The 21,164-nt window shown below is 36.1% G+C and overlaps 2 protein-coding genes and 1 long non-coding RNA gene across 13 annotated transcripts in view; 1 reads left to right on the plus strand and 2 right to left on the minus strand.

Moving 5' to 3' along the window:
• The window catches only part of tay (tay bridge kinase), a 59,033-nt gene extending 57,412 nt beyond the window's left edge, over positions 1-1,621 (minus strand). For 6 of the 10 annotated variants that reach the window (XM_089729134.1, XM_089729131.1, XM_089729129.1 and 3 more), the window contains exon 1: positions 965-1,621. In XM_089729134.1, coding sequence (XP_089585260.1) covers positions 965-1,204 — 240 coding nt within the window. In that variant the 5' untranslated portion in view covers positions 1,205-1,621. The remainder of the gene's footprint in view (positions 1-964) is intronic. The other 4 variants (XM_089729132.1, XM_089729127.1, XM_089729135.1 and 1 more) reach the window with 2 other exon arrangements.
• A 19-nt stretch (positions 1,622-1,640) lies between these two features.
• Vkor (Vitamin-K epoxide reductase) lies at positions 1,641-17,685 on the plus strand. 2 transcript variants are annotated; one of them, XM_028187164.2, is made up of 4 exons: positions 1,641-1,768; positions 6,787-6,966; positions 8,708-8,805; positions 16,577-17,685. In XM_028187164.2, exons 2-4 carry the CDS (start codon positions 6,800-6,802, stop codon positions 16,777-16,779), a joined length of 468 nt encoding a protein of 155 aa, XP_028042965.2. In that variant the 5' UTR covers positions 1,641-1,768; positions 6,787-6,799; the 3' UTR covers positions 16,780-17,685. The 2 variants fall into 2 exon arrangements, with proteins under 2 accessions (XP_028042965.2, XP_089585268.1); XM_089729142.1 differs by lacking the exon at positions 1,641-1,768 and adding an exon at positions 4,133-4,255.
• Positions 3,259-5,216, minus strand: LOC149502525 (uncharacterized). The gene is made up of 3 exons (XR_016323410.1): positions 5,174-5,216; positions 3,704-3,773; positions 3,259-3,622 (listed from the first exon to the last, which is right to left on the minus strand). It is a non-coding gene; the product is annotated as an uncharacterized LOC149502525 (long non-coding RNA).
• Positions 17,686-21,164: the final 3,479 nt, after the last annotated feature.

Below are 21,164 nucleotides of genomic sequence, written 5' to 3' on the forward strand. Positions count from 1 at the left end.
CATTCTGGATATACCATTGTCGGCGGAATTATATGAGTGTTGTTGCACACCGCATGTGGTAAATTAAATAGGAGCAAGGAACCTGTTTGGGGCTAATACACGCGAGCCGCTTTAACGAGCGACAAACGGAAAGTTGTCGCCATAACTCCACTGATAGCTACGAATGTAGTTTTATTACACGATTCAGCGTGGATACATACTTTACACATATTGTCACTTGAGTACAGCGCGATAAATGAGTACAAACGAGCGAAAGCCACTTAGACCAAATTTACACTTTGTGGGAGACCGCGACTTCGTCTCGCTCACCGAGAGCGCGCCGTTTCATGTCGCTAGTCAGCTGCTCAATACATACTAAAATAAATACATATACATATAAGCTTTATACATAACGATCGTGCAATCAACTGCTAAGACATTGTCCGTTATACAAAGTATTTTTAATTTTAATTGGGAATAAAGAAGCCGTGCACTTACTTACAAGTATCTTATTCTCATAGGGTTCATCCACTGGGTCAATGCACTTCCGAGACTACGTTTTAAAGCGATTATACGTTTACGAGCCAACGTTTTTATAAAAGAGATATTAATAAAAAGTAATCTACACTAAATCTAACCTTATCTATAGATAATTTACATATATAAAACTTGATTTGTACGAAATAACTAAGAGGTTATTCACTAACTGATTAGCTATGCATACCTGTAGTAGTATGTTTACATTTACATTACTCCAATGTATATTAAAGTTTACATTTGACCAAACATTAGTATTTTATCACTATTTGTGATTAAGTATAGAAATGTAAACAAAGTGTGAATCGTGCAGTACAGATGTCTAGGGCACCGCCAAATCAAAATTAGTAATTTTTCTGATTTAAGCCAGGTAAGATATTATTTACCCACGTTAGACCATCATCCACAACAATTAGTCGCAAGGCTACTGAGATTGTCAAGTGCTTACCTCCAGATCTTCATAGGTACGAAATGCCATTATGGCGAAGCCGTCAATGATATCTTCTTCTCCCAGCGGCTCCCTCGACTTTTTTCTCCTGGCGGGAGGACGAGGCGGCTTTTCTCGTGCCGGAGACTCATCCTCGCCGCTGTCTCCATCCTTAACTTTACTCTCTCGCTGTGCTTGCATGCGCTGTGCCCGCTCCCTTCGTCTATTTCTTTGATTGCGCTGCTTCACTTCGTTTTCCATCGTTCGCACATTATTCGTATCACCCGACCACCATGTTTCACTACACTAAAGTCCGCACTACACTTTTATCACACATGGTTATTCCTTGATTATATACCAAGATTTTATACAAAATACGAATCTTACACTCATGAAAAAGACACAGGACGTTTCCAATGGCGGACCGTACACCGTTGCCGCATTGCAAGTAAAATGGCCGCGTAGCACTCCACAGGCTGATTCCTTTCACATTCACGTAAACGGAGACATAATTTCACTTAACTAAGGTATCTTACAACATATTTCAATAACAACTAAGACAATATTATGGTAAATTAACTTTATACATTATTCTCTGTGTTCAGAATCAGTCAATAGTCAATACAATGAAAGGTGTTTCACGACGCTAACGCTGCGTTGCGGTCGCGATGGTGAACTAAAGCAGTGCTACCAACATTTAGATGTTGCGTGATACTGAGCGTCATTGGTAATGTGGCGTTCAGTCGGGAATACTGTTCTTTCAAATATAGTTATCTCTTTCTAAAAGTGAATTTTGTGAATTCAGAACTGTTCTATTCTTGTAAGGTTTGTAGTTTAATATGTGAATTACATGAAATTATCTTATTTTGTCGGTCGTGTGCATAATAGCACTAAATATTAAAAAGGTTTAAATAATTGTAAAACTTGTAAAATGTTTTTGCAAAGTTGTTATGTTGGTAATCTTTGTCGTAAGCAGTGTCGTTTAACACACAGATGTTTCCAGCTGCACACACTGTGTAAGAATTTACAAGGAAACATGAAACGTTAGGTACAAATTCTTCTACTGATAGGGCACAGTTATATAGTGCTATGAAATGAGGTTAAATTGAATTGAAAACGAAAATGTGAGTGAAGTTCGTACGCATTTGACGTTTTCGTTCAGAAAGATTCCTAAAAATATTATACTTTTAAAACACAAATGATATTGTGCAACAATAAATTGAATAGGGTATTGACTAAATATGTAGGTACCTAATAGTCTTATTAAATCTATCGTCAAAACTAAACCGTATCACTGGTGTATTTTAAATTGAAAATAGAATAACATAATTTTATTATTACCACGTTTCCGTACCAATTTAAGTTGTATAATTTTTGCCCGGTTGGAGGTCTTTTAATATAAATATTAAATAAGTATGTAATAAAATCACCGAATATAGTATTTTTACAGCCTATTGTTCAACGATTCGCTACGTAATAATTACATGTTACTGATCGTACCTATTAAACATTTACGGATTAGCCAAAGTGCACATTACAAACTAACGAGAATCAAAGGTTTGGGGCGACCAAACACGTCATTTCAGATCCTCGCGATCCACTAACGGTGCTTTTAGGTACCTTAAGCACCGGTCATCGTTCTCGTCGAACCCGTCGCTTGCGACGAAGGGCTCGACGAGTAAATTAACCCTCAGACACAGCCCATTGCGTTTCTCGCCGGATCTTCTCAGTGGGTCGCTTTTCTGATCCGGTGGTAGATTCTGCGAAGCACGGCTCTTGCTAGGGTTCGTGTTAGCAACGTCGTCAGGTTTGAGCCCCGTGAGCTCACCTACTAGTTAAAGTTACGCTGAAATAGCCTCTCAAGGTTAGGTAGGAAATAAAAATCAAACCCGCAAAATTATAATTTGCGTAATTACTGGTGGTAGGACCTCTTGTGAGTCCGCGCGGGTAGGTACCACCGCCCTGCCTATTTCTGCCGTGAGGCAGTAATGCGTTTCGGTCTGAAGGGTGGAGCAGCTGTTGTAACTATACTGAGATCTTAGAACATATCTCAAGGTGGGTGGCGCATTTACGTTGTAGATGTCTATGGGCTCCAGTAACCACTTAACACCAGGTGGGCTGTGAGCACGTCCATCCATTTAAGCTATAAAAAAAAATTTCAATCGATAGGTACGCCGCGCTTAATTTGTTTCCTAACGTGATTCTTGTCCACCTGATGGTTTTCTGAAAGTGATATATTATATCTCTTTGCGATAAGACCGCCCGTTGTACTTTTTGGTATTTAATGTTTTGCATTTTTATTTATTTTGTAAAGCATACTCTCTCTTTATCTCTCTCTAGCGTTTTGAAACTTCTGTTTAACATAAGATATATGTATTTACGTACACATACATACATGCACACACATAAGATTTGTTACTTTGTATATTTTACGAGAGCCCATAAGAATCACATCATAACTCACCTTAGAAATGCGAACAAAATGGTCGGCACTTTTCAAGCTATAAGAGTCACCATCATATCACACATTTCATCCGCTATACATAGGTCATCGAAGCAAGTTGTAGCTGAATACTTACTTCAGCTTTATGAAATATATCTTCTGCTAAGTTGATCGCGGATGTTTACAGTGGGTTGTGATTATGATCCAGTGGTAGATGCCCTCGCCAAGTAGTTGCCCTTAAATTGTTAGATATCCTTCGTGAGGTACTGAGGCAGTTATTAGAATATACCAACGTGGCCGAATTGGAGCTTGCTTACCCGTCTCGGTCAAGACTGGAAGGCCTCTGTACTGTGACCGATCTCTTTATCCGAGAAAAAGTGAAGTATACTAAAACCAATAATGATGCAAAATTTATAAATATATGTAGCGGGCTAAATTTTTATTACACGACCTTTTTCCTTCTCGTCTGTAGAAGTATTGCGTGAACACGTGCTAAATTCATATTACCTTAGAGACCTTGAAGCCTTTTGGGTTATAGGGTTATAGTAGCTGAAGATTTTAATATATATATAAACAATGTATTCCGATATATAAAAAACATACCTCTAGTAATCGGACTAATTTCAATATATAGTGAGGACTATTAATTCAAGTTAGTTCGAGAAGACAATCAATCCAAGAAGATGGGTAAAAAAATAAGAATGATACAGTCGTCCGGAAATCGTTATGTAGTCAACAAGTGCTCTGCAATCGAATCATTGAAGATTTATCGAGCGTTCTCCATTCATGTGAGGCAACAAATTATTTAACAGCTACCGTTGATTTACGTTATCGCTAGTCATATCAATATTGATTGAACAACTTAACAGGTATGACGTTTTCTTTAGGCAATATTCTTTATTTATCAATTCTCAGAGAAAAATCGATGCCCTTCGTATTTTTTAACACCTTTTATGACTTTTGCAAATGCAAGCTCTGCATTAATCAAGAGATTCATTTTTTTTCCTACCTATGAGAGGCTATTTCAGCTCCTCCTTAACGTGTAGGTGAGCTCACGGGCTCAAACCGAGTGTGTTGGTAAAACACTGGCCCTAGCAAGAACAGTGCCTCGCAGAATCTACCACCGGATCGGAAACGCGACCCACTGAGAAGATCCGGCGAAAAACTCAGTGGGCAGATTCATTAAAGACATAAGTCACTATCGTTGAGGGACTATGAGACTAATAAAAAAATGTCTTTGTTAATAAAACGTTGCAGAAGAAAAATAGTTTTGTCCTTAGTTTTAATATCGGTTGCAGTTAATGAAGTATTTGAAAAACATAAATTTCACAGTCTGAATTTGGAATATCAAATTCATTATTTATAGAATAACATAAAGTAATTTTGTATAATGTATCATTGTATTCTGAATCAGCACGTATAAACACTTGACATAATACATATTTTTTAAATGATATGCAATGTTTGCAATAATTCGATTGCTAAATAATTGCGATAATAAAGTAAATAAAGATAAATTTTATCAATTTCAGTGCTTGACGAATATTTTTCACAGAATATTTTTACTGCTTAGAGACAAAAACTTATTATATAACGTATAAAACATATTAAATTCAGGGCCCATTTATGGAATAAAAAAAACATTTAATGCATTCTATATTTATGCATGTAATGCGATTAATTTAGCATTATTTAATTGTTTTTATATACTATATGAAGTGTTAATGAATGCAATATGGATGCAAAATGTGAAGTAAACGAAATAAATAAAATAAAAAAATACATACAAAATTAGTTGCTCCCGTCGCATGACAAGTTAGTGAATATAGTTATATTGAGAATATAGCGAATATGCGAATATTCGCTTTATAATGTGAATAACGCCAATCATGACGACATTGGAGGACAAACAAAGGTTAATCATATTTGATTAAAAATATTGATAATTAATTATTTCACAAAAAAAATGATAATCTCTATTCAGCTAGACTATGTATTTCTGGAAATGGTTTTTCTTTCAAAGAAATAAAAAAAAAGGGAAATGCCCATTATTAACTCGGGATTAACTCTAGTATTAAAGCGTCTGTAGGTTGGAATAGGTACTCCTAATCATCCTCCTTTAGTTTCAGGCGAGAGAACGATAAATAAAACAATGATCTGGTATTTACACTGAAAATATATTTTACTGTTCACTACCTTTTAATTGCGTTGTTCGAGATCAAAACCACTCTTCGAATTTCATTGTGGTTATAAAATAAAGAAATAATTGAACATACTGTGTGCGTTCATGCCTGTAAATTTGGTTCTCAACGTTAACTTTAAAGTATTAATAAATAAATAAAGATCAAACAACATTTAATGAGATTACAGTTTAGTGAATGAATATTTTACGCGGGACCACCATGATGCTCGGAGTTGTTTGTTTTCTTTCCGTTTTACGTGCCGCCGTAATGCCTCATGTGTGTCGAGGGGTGGCGAAACGAAGTGGGACTAAACGACTACGCTTTTTATTTTTATTTTTTTGCGTTCGCCAAACCAGCTCCCCTCGTATACAAGTTATTAAAAAAAATAAAAATACAAAGGACCGTGTGAATTGATTTTTATAAATAGTACTTGATAAAGCTGTTGTACTAGAGAAGTTGGCAGTTTTATACGAATTACGTTCTGTTTAATTTGTAAGTTAATTTTATTATTATGAACATGCTTGCTCAGGTATTTTCTTACTTAGGCCGTAAGTGTTAAACATGTTGAAACAAAAGCTAATGATGTCTACCAAAATAAATATGTATTATGTGTTTTTAAAAAAAATGTTGGTACCTTATTACAAATTTCATAAATAAACGAGTTGCTCGCATGAGATGTCAAACTCGTTTATAAATTGACCTTATTATATTTTATTACTAAAAATAACAGACTAAATTTGCATTTATAATTTTCGAATTTATCTTCAAATTTATTATTTAATTTTAGATTTTTTTAATTTGAAAAAGTATATGTAATGTAACGGTTATGAGACATAAATTTAAAGCAACAAAATAAATTTAAATACAGTGTTGCAAATCCGCACGTGTAGGTACCACTATTCTGTGTATTTTGGTCGCGAATCAATCCTACTAAGAAGCGCCTACTAAGGTTATTGCATACATGATGTAATATAAGCAAGTGTAATGTATAATAGATATCTATATATATAAAAATGAATTGCTGTTCGTTAGTCTCGCTAAAACTCGAGAAAGGCTGGACCGATTTGGCTAATTTTGGTCTTGAATTACTTGTGGAAATCCAGAGAAGGTTTAAAAGGCAGATAAATATAAAGTTTAGGTCTTTTATTTATCGATTGAGGCACTGCGAAGTTTACCGGGTCAGCTAGTGTATAATAGATTACATTCTTAATTTTCAGATTCGAATTCAGAATGAAGATAAGAACATACGACCGTTTGCTAATACTACTTTCGGTTCTCGGAGTTTTAGTTTCAACCTACGCGCTGTATGTGGAGCTGAAAGTGGAGGCAAATCCCAATTATAAAGCCTTTTGCGATTTTTCCGAGCGAGCAAGTTGCACGAGAGTGCTTACTTCGAAGTGAGTTTTGTTTTCCTTTTGTTTACGTCTATTAAATTTTGTTAATTGCTCTGTGGCGACAGCCATCATAGAACTCATGATATTTGACAGATGCCTGAATCTTGAATACGGCATTTTTAAGAATAGATACGATAAATTTAATATATGTATATATAAGTTCCGAACAACAATATTGGGACCGTCGGTCAACCGAGCAATTTCACCCGCTCGGTGGAAGATATTTACGTCGCTATAAAATTTTAGTCTATAAATCTTCACTTTCATAAACTAAAAAAACCTTCATTAAAAATCATTACTTTCATTAAAGATTGCTATGTTATTAAGAAGTTCACTTGTTAGTTCTCTCTTCTTTTTCTCCACCTTATCCCACTAGGTGGGGTCGGCACAGCTAATTTTTCTCTTCCATTCTCTTCTATCAGCCGTCATCTCAATACTCATACCTCTCTCTCTCATATCGTCAATCACACACTCCATCCATGTCTTCTTCGGTCGACCTCTTCCCCCTCTACCTTGCACTACCATTTCCATACGTCAACAAGTTCACTTGTTAGTTAACGTGTTTTTTCACATGTACGCGGTCAAGGCTCCCTCGACGTGCCGTGACCGTGTGCATGTGAAGGGGCACTTAGCAGTACCGGCCGTGGAGTACTAACACCTTTAAAGAAAGTTATAATCCCGACTTATAGACGTTTGTATGACAGTCAAAAAACGTATCACTATTGCGATATCATGTGCATTGGATAAACTTCAGTTAATCGCAGGATGTATATCTATACTTCTATACTAATATTTTAAAGAGGAAAGATTTGTTTGTTTGTTTGTATTGAATAGGCTCCGAAACTACTGAACCGATTTGAAAAATTCTTTCACTGTTTGGAAGCTACACTATACCCGAGTGACATAGGTTATAATCTTTTTTGAAAAAAATTAGGGATCCTTACTAAAACTCCAATAATGTAACCCAAGGTGTAAAAAAATTACCTAAAATATTCTTTACATCGCGTGCCCTGCGAAAATTATTGATGATAGAATAAAGTAATGTACCACGACTTTGTAGAACACATAATTTTTTACCCAAAGTGTTGCGACAGCATATGTCTAACTATTATAGTTATGCCGCAATAGGCGTCCTTTTATTTAAAAAAATAAAACAACGTCAAATATCGTTGGAATTTTTGTTAAAGACCCGAGCGGGGCCGGAGCGAGCCGCTAGTTTCAAATAAATGCATGATTGTCGTTAATAGTTCGTTGCCAATTGTCACCGAACGTTAGTAAGTTGTGGTAGGCAGAGACTTGGCTGTGTCCCTGGCATTACCGACGTCCATGAGCTATGCTAACTACTTATCATCAGATGGGCCGTATGCTCGTCTAGTGTCTCGCTCATTTTTCATGCATACATAATTTAGATTAAGTACACAGCATGTAATACGCTAATTATTTTTAAATGCCAAATATCACACTCCGTGCGCGCCATATACTTAAAAACTTGAACCACAACGTGTATGCCGTCACCCACTTTGAGACATGAGGTCGTAGCCTAAATTACATTCGACTACGGCTTCTCCCACCCTTGAGACCGTAACGAATTAGTACTCCTTATTTTCGTATAAGTAGGTATTTTTGTTATTTTATAGTTATTTTCTTTCCGCAGGCCTTCTCTATGTGAACTTCAACTATGTACATATATAAAGTGATATTCGACTCGAATAGTTTTAGAATAAATTTACGAACATAATTACAGGTATGCCAAAGGTCTTGGAATAATCGACGAAGGATCATATTTACGTCTCCCGAATCCAATTTATGGAACAATTCACTTCTGCATTATGATCATTTTAAGTAAGTATTTTGAATATTTTCTTTATTAATTGCGAATGAGGGCATACGAGCTTGTGGCCTGTCTGACGTGAAGTGGTAGCTGCCGCCCATGGACATCGGCAAACCAAAAGTTCAATCATGTCAATGGCTAGCATAAGACCGTTATGTATCAATGGTATGTATTGTTTTGCAAGTCGCCCTCAGTGGTGAAATTCAATTTTGTAAATATGTATAATTCTTGCATCTAACCTAGTTAGTCAACATAATTTCTAACCGTGTTATTGTTTCATTTTCCTTATAGATTTACTGCTTTTGGATAAAAATAATTGGTTAATTTAAAAATAAGGTAGCAGTGTTTGTTCTTAATTTCGCAGACTACAACGTAAGTAGGTACCTCCACTCTAAGGCGAATTTAGTAGGCAGCGGCTTGGCTCTGCTCCTGGCATTGCTGACGCCCATGAGCGACGGTAACCACTTACCATCAGGTGGGCCGTATGCTCGTCTGCCTGCTCGGGCAATAAAATTAAATAAAAATGTCGAAGTCTCAATTTTTAATGCATTTTATACTATCTACAAGTGACTATTATTATATAATATCATTGGGTCTTTGCAAATATTAAATCGAAATGAATTATTTCAATAAAATACAGTAAATTTATGTAATTATTTTTAAAAGTTATGCAATTTCGATCGTTTGTTCTCACTAAAGACTCGTTTAATTTATGGTTCTTAATTAAATAAAGATAATGATAAACCGCAATGATGTCCTTTGTGTTTCACAAAGTGATATTAATTTTAAAATTATTTTCTAGTGTATTTAATATCTAATGTGCAGTAAAATATGAATAATACATAAAGACTGAATGGCAAATGGTTATCCCAGTTTTTTTTTATTGCTTAGATATGTGGACGAGCTCACAGCCCACCTGGTGTTAAGTGGTTACTGGAGCCCATAGACCGCCACAACGTGAATGCGCCACCCATCTTGAGATATAAGTTCTAAGGTCTCAAGTAAGTTACAACGGCTGCCCCACCCTTCAAACCGAAACGCATTATTGCTTCACGGCAGAAATAGGCAGGGTGGTGGTACCCACCCGCGCGGACTCACAAGAGGTCCTACCACCAGTAATTACGCAATTTATAATTTTGCGGGCTTCATTTTTATTACACGATGTTATTCCTTCACCGTGGAAATCAATCGTGAACATTTATTGAGTGCGTAGATATTTCATTACAAAAATTGGTACCCGCCTGAGATTCGAACACTGGTGCATCGCTCAACACGAATGCACCGGACGTCTTATCTGTTAGGCCACAATGCCGGGGGTACAGTTTTCATTCCCCGAAATTAACAATAACGACAAAATGGTAATTTAGGCTAAAGTGTTCAAGTCTAAAGAAATCGAAAAAAAAATCCTACGAAATATTAAAGAAAACTGAACTACTGAGATTCGTTTTCAAATTTAATCTAATTTTTTTGCAATACTTTGAGAAACCAAACAAAAAACGTACCCAAAAAATTACCTTCGAACGCATAAAAACAACCGATACAAAAAGTTGCGTTCTAATACTATTCGGACTACTCATGTGGCATTGCATTCGTGACTTTCACCAGCCATCTGCTATTCACTTACACGTACAATAAACTGTGCATTACATCGGATATAACCTAACCAGATGTCGTCTTTTCGCATTTACAGTTTAAAATTTCCTAAAATATTCGAAATTGAGTTAATATGCGTAAACATTTGGTATAGTAATCGGCAAACTTCGTGAGCAAATGACCTTGACTGCGCAGAACCGAATTTTAGATCACTTTGGTGGTGAGGGTGAGGCGCGACGGCAGGGGAAATCGTATCGAGCGCGTTATTGGTAGATCAGTCGAACCCTGCGTCCCGCACTGCGCCCTCATTCCGCTTGCTCCCAAAAGTACGCTTGCGTACAGTGGAAAGTCTATCGTTATTAATCGTTAAGTTATTTGTTATAATTGCTTGTGGACTTTGTTGCCATTGCTATTTGTTGAGTGTTTGTTGATTTTTTATAAAACATACACTATGCCGTGACAAACTGGTGTAGTACTTAAAAGAAAGGGTAGAAAATTTGTGTACGACGTATATTGCTTCTTTATAAAACATGGGAAGAATGATATGGAAAAATTAAAACAGACTTCGGAAGCAACAAAAACATCAGTGAGTACTGTTAGGTGCATTATTAACGAAGCTAAAGGCTCTGGCTTGCTCGCCGTGTTTCGGACTCCGGGTAAGAAAAGATCAGGGAAGAAGAAAGTTACCGGAATGGATAGTTTCGTTCAATCTGTAATAAAAAGATGTAATCATAATAACTACGTAACAAGCAGCGAAACTCCGTATCGTAGAAAGGCTTCGAAAAATTTAAAGAAGATATAAATTTTAATGGCTCGGAATGAAGCTTACGACGAATTATGAAAGAGCTAGGCTTCAGATGGAAAAAAAGAACAGAAAATAATCGGAAGCTGGTAAATGAAAAAAGTAACATTCGATTACTACGAATCGAATATCTTCAAAAAATAATTAATTATAGACAAAAAAGAAGACCGAATCGACCGAGTTGTAAACTACGCCGATGAGCCCTATGTCGACTCATCACGATGATAGCGACTCGGGTGATGAAAACAGTGATGATGATGATGGTCAAGATTATGATAACGAAAAAAAAATTACAAATACCAGCTTCGCTTCAACTGAACCAAGACCTGGCAACAGCTCTAGTTTTGACTTAATAGAAGGAATATCTATTTTACCCCAAGATTAAATTATTACAATTATTAACCTATATGTTTTGTTGATGTTCTAATAAATATATAAATAAATACATATGTTGATTTTAATAATTTAATAGCATTATGACGCAGAGTAAGTAATGTTTTTGCACGTGAGTGTACCATGCGCAAACTTACCCCCACTACGTCGACAAATGCTCAAGAAGTTTGCCGGTTATTATATCACCAGTATTTTTCTCATAAATACTGTAAAAAAAGAGCGTAGTTTAGTTTTAGTTTTATTTTTTCATAGTATCCCTGTATTTTGACTAGGTAGTATTAACAAAATTAATACATAATTTTATCTTACTTTAAAAGACAGATAATAATGTAACTGGTAAAAAATAAAAAAATAAATGTTGCAAATATGATTAAAATTAAAAATATGACATGTTAAACCTTTAAAACACTCTCCTGTAAAATTAGTAAGTTTTGAGATTATGCAGTTTTAATGCGAGAAGACGATGTATGTGCTGTACATTGATATTCTATTTCAGTAACATTAACTTTCTAGAAGCATCGATTTTGACACAGCCGCTATTGTATATATATTTAACTTATTACCTAATAGGTCAACAGCTTTTGAGTGACCGTAAGTGAATAACCATTACGTAACATATTACATACGTTACATTCGCCATCTAATAAATAATGAATATGCAATAATGCTAAGTATAGTATTATTACATTCTATTATTTCGATAGTTCTGTTCATAGGTAGTTTGGATCATCGAAAGAACCGGGAATATGACTTTTATTACCTTTGTTTTTAAATGAATTTGTTTGGTCCAATTAAATGAGTGAGATAATACTTATAAGCAAATAACTTGTGTAATGTGTCATTAAAATGTCGACTTCATCAAATATTATAATGATTATTATTTTGAAAGCAAAACCCAATAAGACAAAGCGGTGTTCACTTTATCAACGAATGCTTTTAACTTTCACTGCATGTTGTGGACAGGTTATGACATGCGTATCTATCTTTTTTTACCTATTTCAAATATGTATGTAATATAATATTATGTATGTATTTACAAATGGAATTTTTCAGATATTTACACACATTCATAGACTCATAAACATACTTATAGACGTTTACATAAACACACAAATAGTTATTTAAGAACCAGATAACGAACTTGTTATGCACACGAATGTTTGGATGATATATGAGTTGCACTGTCTGTCTCACTTAGTACCTAAGTCAAATCATAAATTCTCACTATATTCGCTAGTGACTTGTAGTCTCTTTAAAAGACAAAAACAAAAACGAACATTTAATCATAAAGACTTTGCACAGAATGCAAAAATATTCAGCCATCATAGTGGAAGAAAACCTAGCACACTCCAGAATTCAAATTGGTAAATTATAAATTCAAACGTTTGCAGTTACAGTCGTGACTATTGCGAGAAAAACATTACAAAAGATCAAACACCCAATTCGGTAGTGCTTATTTGGTAGTTCACGAGCTGCGAATAATGTAGTCACTGATCTAGGTTCCTGCAGGATGAGCTAGCATATTACTTAGCACAAGCTCGGTTGGTAGCGGCTTGACTCTGCCCCTGGAATTGCTGAAGTCCATGGGCGACGGTAACCACTCACCATCAGGTGGGCCGTAAGCTCGTCTGCCTACAAGGGCAATAAAAAAATAAGATATTTTTAATTAAAAACGACCGTTTTCGAATGTGGTTGTTTCGAATTATGTATGTGAGAAAAAATTCAAATAGACGCTTGGGAATGTACCACAAATTATTGTTGTTGAACGTAAAATTATAAATTGGTTATCTTTAGTATGATTAAAAAAAATTTTACTTTTAATAATCTCCGAAATGTTCTATTTAAAATGACTAAATTGGCCTCATGGTGTAGTGTATATAGTGGTTTTCATTCGATTAGTCATCGTGGCAATAAAAAAATGTTCGTGAAACGTAATTGTTTTTTTAAGTATAGCTTGCCATGAACAAAAAAAAAAGAAACAAATAAGGTTATCTACATATTTTAAATTCTGGGCGGGAATCGATCACGCCGATAGCAACGTGCGACTGTTTTAATTCAAGTATTTTCAAAAGGTGAAGCGAAAACAATAAAATAAAGACGGACGTGTGATGAATTTGTAAATGAGTTTTCATGTTATTCGCGCAAACCGCAACTTAAGAAAAAAAAGCGGTGTTCAACGAAAACATTAGTGGTTACGTGGACACCTGCAGAGAGGGCCGTACAAAAAAGTCAGGCGGGGAACTCAAAGACTCGCCCGCAGTGCTAGTATGCTAATACTTCAACGGTAAAGACGGCTTCACTTTATTAAAAGATATCATTTTGCACCTTTTTTAGAATAATACTAGCTGACCCGGCAGACTTCGTAGTGCCTCAATCGATAAATAAAAGAGCTAAACTTTTGTCTTAAAAAACTTAAAACAAACAAAAGGAAACCCGTTCGACGGGGGGGACATCAAAGGAGAAACAAAATTGTTATTTTTATTTAATTTCGAGCATTTTCATATTTATCTACCTTTTAAACCTTCTCTAGACTTCCACAAATAATTTAAGACAAAAATTAGCCAAATCGGTCCAGCCGTTCTCGAGTTTTAGCGAGACTAACGAACAGCAATTCATTTTGTGTTTTAATAGAAAAATTGCATAAAAACATATATTTTATTCTACTTATATATTAAATAAATATTTAATTGCTTTCGACAATATAAGTAAGAAGTAAAATGTCGCTTAATGCTAATGAAACAATTACCGTTCAATTCGTTCTTGCGATATAAAACAATTAATAAACCACTCATTAAGGTATGTTGTGGACGCAACCATAAATTAATCTCGAAATTAAATTTCCACCGATAAAATGCTTTTGAATATTCAAAAGGTTCGCGTGAGCTTTTATTGCCTAGCTAAAATTACTATACGGCTTAAATGTCGAATTCCGTGAAACAAGGTCGTAAATGTTCCGAATTGTAGTGGCCATTGTTTGGTGTGGATTATTGAAATAATCCACAGCGCTTTGTTTGATATCTGTTATTATGCTTATTGTGTTTATTATTAATTTCGATTTTATTAGGGTTTTTGGCGGGAATATATTGGTTTGGTTCTCGGATTGTTGGCTTCCTTCCCTATCTTATGTAATAAACGAGTAAGTAATGTCCATCTTCCTAGCCGTATGGGCTATTGGGGCTGCCAATGGGGTTACTGAAATTATAGAAACAATAATCAACTATACTACTACAACATACCATCCATAAAAATTTCTTTTTTTTTATGCGTAGATGGGTGGACGAGCTCATAGCCCACCTGGTGTTAAGTGGTTACCGGAGCCCATAGACATCTACAACGTAAATGCCGCCACCCACCTTGAGATACGAGTTCTAAGGCCTCGGTATAGTTACAACGGCTGCCCCACCCTTCAAACCGAAACCCATCACTGTTTCACGGCAGAAATAAGCAGGATGGTGGTACCTACCCGTACGGACTCACAAGAGATCCTGTTAAGAAGTGAAAAGTGATATACATATTCTAACGACATCTTTATTTTTGCCTTTACTGCACAGATAACGTTAATTTCGATACGGGACTCTATAATACAAGCGATCTAGCTTATAATCTGCTTAGTATCTTTTAACATTAACGAGCTTCGAGGTGATGTTGTTTTTCAATCTCAAAGCGATGTTTTAAGTATCGTAACATTTATTACATTTGATTATTTTTTATATCCACACAAGTAGATATGCTATGTAAACTGGATACATAAGAAAATGACATTACCTGCACAGGTTTTGTCCCCAACTAAAAAATCTGCCAGACTGGTGTAGGTCTTTTAAGCTATTGCATAGCTTTTATCGCGGGCCTTGAGCGCGGCGACCAAATCATGAAATTCCGTAACGAAAAAAACCGTACACCCCTCATTCCGCCTACTATGTAGCTCGCGTTCAACACATTCACACGTTGCGCTTGTGTAGTGTTTGTGAATAAGCGCGTGGCGTGACGTCACACTGCATGCGCATCATGAAAAGTCTGCCCATCTCTCTCTCGCGCGGTCTAGCTTATGAGTGTGAAGGGGACAGTTAAGGTTTTGCTTTTATTAATGTTTAATATAGCGTGGTCTTGTTTTATTATTATTTTAATATTCAATTATCATTGTCTAATTATAATTGCATAAGTTAATAAAAAATGCTATGCAATAGCTTTATCGCGGCAGTTCCCAAGTGCCAGTTTATTTATTTATATATTGCTTAGATGGTTGGACCAGCTCACAGCCCACCTGGTGTTAAGTGGTTACTGGAGCCCATAGACATCTGCAACGTAAATGTGTCACGTAAATGCGTGAATCCGATTGTTTTCGAATTAGTGTCTGCTTATTTGTCTCCAATTTTGTTTGTCCAACGTTCCACTGCCGTTTTAGAATAGGATAGGATCTGGTGGTAGGACCTCTTGTGAGTCCGCACGGATAGGTACCACCACCCCGTCTATTTCTGCCGTGAAGCAGTAATGCGTTTCGGTTTGAAGGGTGGGATAGCCGTTGTAACTATACTGATACCTTAGAATTTATATCGCAAGATGTGTGGCGCATTTACGTTGTAGATGTCTATTAAGGCTAGGGCGGAGGGAATCTTACAAATGTCGCATTTACCTACCTACACAATTCTCGAAGCAAAAATCATAGATGGAATATCATGCACAAAAGTGTAGATGTGTAGAAATATATAGTTCAGTGCTTAAAAAGTTCATTGGAAGTGTTTTCCTGGAAAACTTGTACGCGCTCAGACTGCTTACAAAGTTCTATGAAAGCTCATTCAATTTAGAAGCTTTGAAAGGAATAATGTGTATGCATGTATACAATGTTTTTTCATACATAGTCTTCATCTATAATACAGGGCGTATTATACATCATATATCTATAATACATAATTTTAAATCTATACAGATTCGATAATGTCATTTAATGTCAATAACATAAGCTATAAGTTTCGTATCTAATTATAGTTTTCTTTCAGGTGCTTACGACAGTTTCGTTACGACAAATATTCAATTTTCCCTCGCTGGAATATCTTCACTGCTGTGCTGCTATTTAGCGTATAATCTTATTTACGTTTTAAAAGACATTTGCGTAGTTTGTATATCTACTTACTTGATAAATGGAACTATGTTATTTTTGATTTGGAGCAAATTTAAACGTCAAGGAAAGAAAATTGCTTAAATTGTGCATTCTTCTAGAATATTCTAAATTAAGGTTCAACGGCAGGGGCACAATCTTTTAGGTTTATATTATATGATACAAAATATAGTCCTCTTCAGAGGTCTTAACTTGAATAAAAAGGTTGTTGTATTTTTATAGCAGTTTTTTTTCCTAGGCATATTTGTTTGAACCCGACACTAACAACAGAAATGGATTTTGAACAATAGTGAAGCAGTATTAAAGGGGGGCTCACGTCCTTACGGATCCATCAGATCCAATAACCACTGCATTAGACGTCTTCAGGTCTAACCCTAGGAACGGTAACCGTACTCGTCGAACTCGACAAAGAGGTCGACGTACAACCTAACCCATGCATCAGCCCGCTGAGTTTCTCGTCGGATCTTCTCAGCGGGTCGCGATTCCGATCCGGTAGTAGATTCATTCGCGAAGCAATTGCTCTTGAGTAGTTAGGTCTCCTTCGGAGGCGCTCGGGCAATTGTTAGCAAATCCCACCCCTCCTGGCTGAGCCTTTGCTCGCCCTCCTGTCCTGGTGAAACTGGAAAGGCCTCGGGGCCACCAGTAACCTTTCAATCATAAAAAAAGTATTAAAGGGTGTGTTAGAGAATAGATTGGACTAGGACATTGGACTAGGCCTGTTTGGCGAAGAAGCGAAGCTATGTGAATTGTTTGATTTTCTTAATCAGTTTTATTAACAATGGTGGCTTATTAACAGTTTAGCATCCCTGATAGTGCATAGGTGTTGAAAAATGAAACAAAGCTACTGGACGTGGCTTTTCGGGTTCTTCCAAAATATCCACTGAAGTCTCGCCAAATAAGCATAATTTTTCAGAACCTTTATTTCATCTCATTTCTTTTCATTTTATTTCATGCTAATTGATTAGTCTCAAATAAATGAACTTCATCTTATTTCGTTCCAAATCATTTTTCATAAAGTAGAATATACGTATAATATTTTGTAGAATATAGTATTTAATAATTGAATTAACTGGATATGTATTGGTGATGATGGCACCGCAAAAAACTAATTGCCATACTTAAAAAAAAGAAGAAAGGCATTGGACTAATTTTTGTTATTTTATTACAACGCTAGTGGGCTAGGTAAACTCACTGCCTAACTGGTGTTGAGCGGCTACCGGAGTCCAAAGACATCTTAAAATGAATTCTGCCGTCCATCTTGAGGCATGAGGCTGAAGTATCAGTCGTATGGAAAAAACTGGTGGTAAGACCTCTTGTGAGTCCGCGCGGTTAGGTACCACCGCCCTGCCTCTTTCTGCCGTGAAGCAGTAATGCGTTTAGGTTTGAAGGGTGGGGCAGCCGCTGTAGATGTCTATGAGCTCCAGTAACCACTTAACACCAGGTGGGCTGTGAGCTCGTCCATCCACCTAAGCAATAAAAAAAATTGGCTTGCTACCGTTTGAGCCAATGGGCACGATTACTTATGAATAGAAACTGATGTGTACATATGTTTAAAGAGCCCCTCTTTAAGAGTGGAGCCGCGGTAGCTATGCGGGCTCTCAACTATCAAAGTACGGGAGGCAGCGGCTTGGCTCTGCACCTGGCATCGCTGAAGTCCATGGGCGACGGTAACCACTTACCATCAGGTGGGCCGTACGCTCGTCGTCGGCAATAAAAGAAAAGTCTCAACTTATATAGCCATTGAGAGAATAAGATTGAAAAATTAAGTAACAATACCTATAATATAGACTACGCGTATATAACACAATAATAATGTTTGTAATTTATATGTATGAATGTATATCTTACTTTTTAATTGGCAAATTGACAGAACACAACTATTTACAATTTTTGTAGTAGTGACATCTCTTATTGAGTAGTCTTTCTAAATTCTAGTACGTTCTGGTAGTGTGGCATGTAGTACATTCCGCAGTCAACAGATGGCAGCATCATTTATTTAGCGACATCTATTGTCAGGTATTGACATAAAAACAGGCCAAACTTGGGACTTTGACTTTGCTTTGTATGTATTATTTAAATGTATTTTCTATATTTTCGAATGTATTACTAATAACCATGACATTAAATGGGAATTTTTCAATAGCGACAAATTAATTTTAATGTTTAAGAATTGTTGATGTTAAGTATTATCGACTCCAAGCCTATAATTATCTGGATAAGTCCAGACGTTTATAGCCGATGGCTAAGGGCCATTTTGTTAAATATCAAGTTGATCTAGAATTATTAATGGTCTACAATAACGACCTCACGTTGTTCGGCGGTTGTCGGTTGCTCAGTTATAACCATCTGATACACCTGTCGCTCAGGATTTACCTTGAAATACCAATTTGATATGGAAAAAGTATAAAAAGCATTCCGATATAATGGACTCATTTCAAAACATACTTCTTATTGTTTGTGGTTAATAGGGTGATATTTTATTATATATTTTTTTACCTTTGCATATCATATTGATTTTAGTATTTCTTAACTTATTTACATAAGAAGTAACGTATTCACAAAGTTTTTTAATCGTAAAGATTCATTTTAAATATGTCTGATAAACATAATTATTTGTATTGATTGTCTACATAAGAAGTTTTTTAAATGTTATTAATAGGTCGATTGCTTCACAGCTCGCCTGGTGGTAAGCGGTCAGTTAAGCAAGCAAACTTAGTAATTTACTTAACCACGAGTCTTTTTATAAATTCCTTTATCCTCTAATTCTTGCAATAGACATTAAATACGATACTGCAATTGTTCATCTTGAGATATGAGATTAAACTTTGAGTTATACTGCTGAAGTTAAGGTTGCGGTTACCAATAGGCGGACTTTCTCTGCCCATTTCAGAATATGCCCTAACACCCTATTTATTGCTTGGTAGTTTAATCGTCGAAATCTTTCGATCAAAAGTGGATTATGCGTGTGAGCGTATTTTTTTCAGACAAATTATTATCATCTAAGACTCCAATTAATTATTTTCCGGAAGAGATAACTTTTAGCGATAAGAACGCCTATACGTACTTTTATATTTTTATTTCAGCGTAGAGTAGGTACTTTATTCCGGATCGAGTCAACGGAAGTTTTTCTTTTGCTAAAATGGAACTTCGTCTTCCAACAAAGGATGTACAGATGACACACGCCAATCATTATATACATACGTGTGTCTGTATTATGCTGTCCAATTACGCTGACTAATAACGACGCTAACCAAACGTTTTTTCGTAGCGTTCTTGCTAGATCGAATTTGCACACAAAGAGAGCCCACGCGTGTCGAGTCAAATCTCTGCTTTATCATAATACCTACGCTATTACCTTTTACGGGAAATGCCAATGACCTTAACTTTTAAAACAATCGAGAATCGGGTTGAGGTTTTGAACCGCAGAAGATTTACCCGAAATTCTTTCGGTGCATTTTTGAAAATAATTGACAAATCAACAGTAACAAGTACCACGCAGTTATTAGCAGCTATTAATTCATATGCCGTATTAAAAATCGTAAATTGGACCAGTGTGAATGTTTTCGAAAACAACATCGGATGTTGATTTGAAGGTTGCGTAGTACTTTGAATCTATTACAAATTGACTGATCCAGTTATGAATTTTAATTATAAAAATGCTTTTCACGAGGCGCGTACCGCCCATATGTTTCTTCTTGATTGAAGAAGCGACAGCTGCCAAGATTAAAGTTATTAGAGCCTTAATATACGAAGTGGTTCGTGATTTTGTTTTAATCACATATTTTTTATATTGCGGAGATACTACTGGCCTACTCCGCGTTTGCGCCTTATATGACAAAGTAAATGTGTGAGCTCATAATAATTAAGAACTCCATCAGAGGCTGTTTGCTGGAACTAAATGTTGTGTCACAGAACTATACGTGGGTCGTAATGAGATCATTGTTTATAATGTTTTGTTCGCTTTTTAATATTCAAAGAATTCGCCTAGCAAATGTACTATACTTTTCATGACGTATGCAAGCGTAGTGTTCGCTCACGCGGTCCGCACCAACTTGAAACCCCTTCAGGTTATCTAATCCCGATTTTGCAGGATAGCCGTCGGAGCACCATGGCTCCTAAGGAACGTGTATCTCCACGATGACCTGGAGCTTGACTCAGTCAGTAAGTATCTACAATCGGCATCACTGCGCCACTTTGAGAAGGCGGCACGACATGAGAACCCTCTTGTCGTAGCCGCTGGAAATTACATACCCGATCCCGATTTATGTTGTTGTGAGTTTGCACGGGTACAGGTAGCATTATTCTGCCTGTTTTCGAAGAAGTCCTTCTTTCCGTTTCAAAGGTAGCACAAACTTTATATTTTTAGTACAACTAAAACTTCGACCTAGTATTCTAACGTGGATGGCATTGTGGTATCAAGGGATAATGGGAACCACATAGGTCGTCTGTCGACTGAGACAGATTAAAAC

Source organism: Bombyx mandarina, chromosome 08, assembly GCF_030267445.1.
Source record: "Bombyx mandarina strain Sakado chromosome 08, ASM3026744v2".
Classification (NCBI taxonomy): domain Eukaryota; kingdom Metazoa; phylum Arthropoda; class Insecta; order Lepidoptera; family Bombycidae; genus Bombyx; species Bombyx mandarina.

What these genes read in the sequence shown, in the direction of transcription:
- Vkor (XM_028187164.2), top strand. Translation starts at nt 6,800, where the DNA reads ATGAAGATAAGAACATACGACCGTTTGCTAATACTACTTTCGGTTCTC. An exon ending in ACGAGAGTGCTTACTTCGAA is followed by an intron (nt 6,967 to 8,707) that starts GTGAGTTTTGTT and finishes ACATAATTACAG; the next exon opens with GTATGCCAAAGGTCTTGGAA. An exon ending in CTGCATTATGATCATTTTAA is followed by an intron (nt 8,806 to 16,576) that starts GTAAGTATTTTG and finishes GTTTTCTTTCAG; the next exon opens with GTGCTTACGACAGTTTCGTT.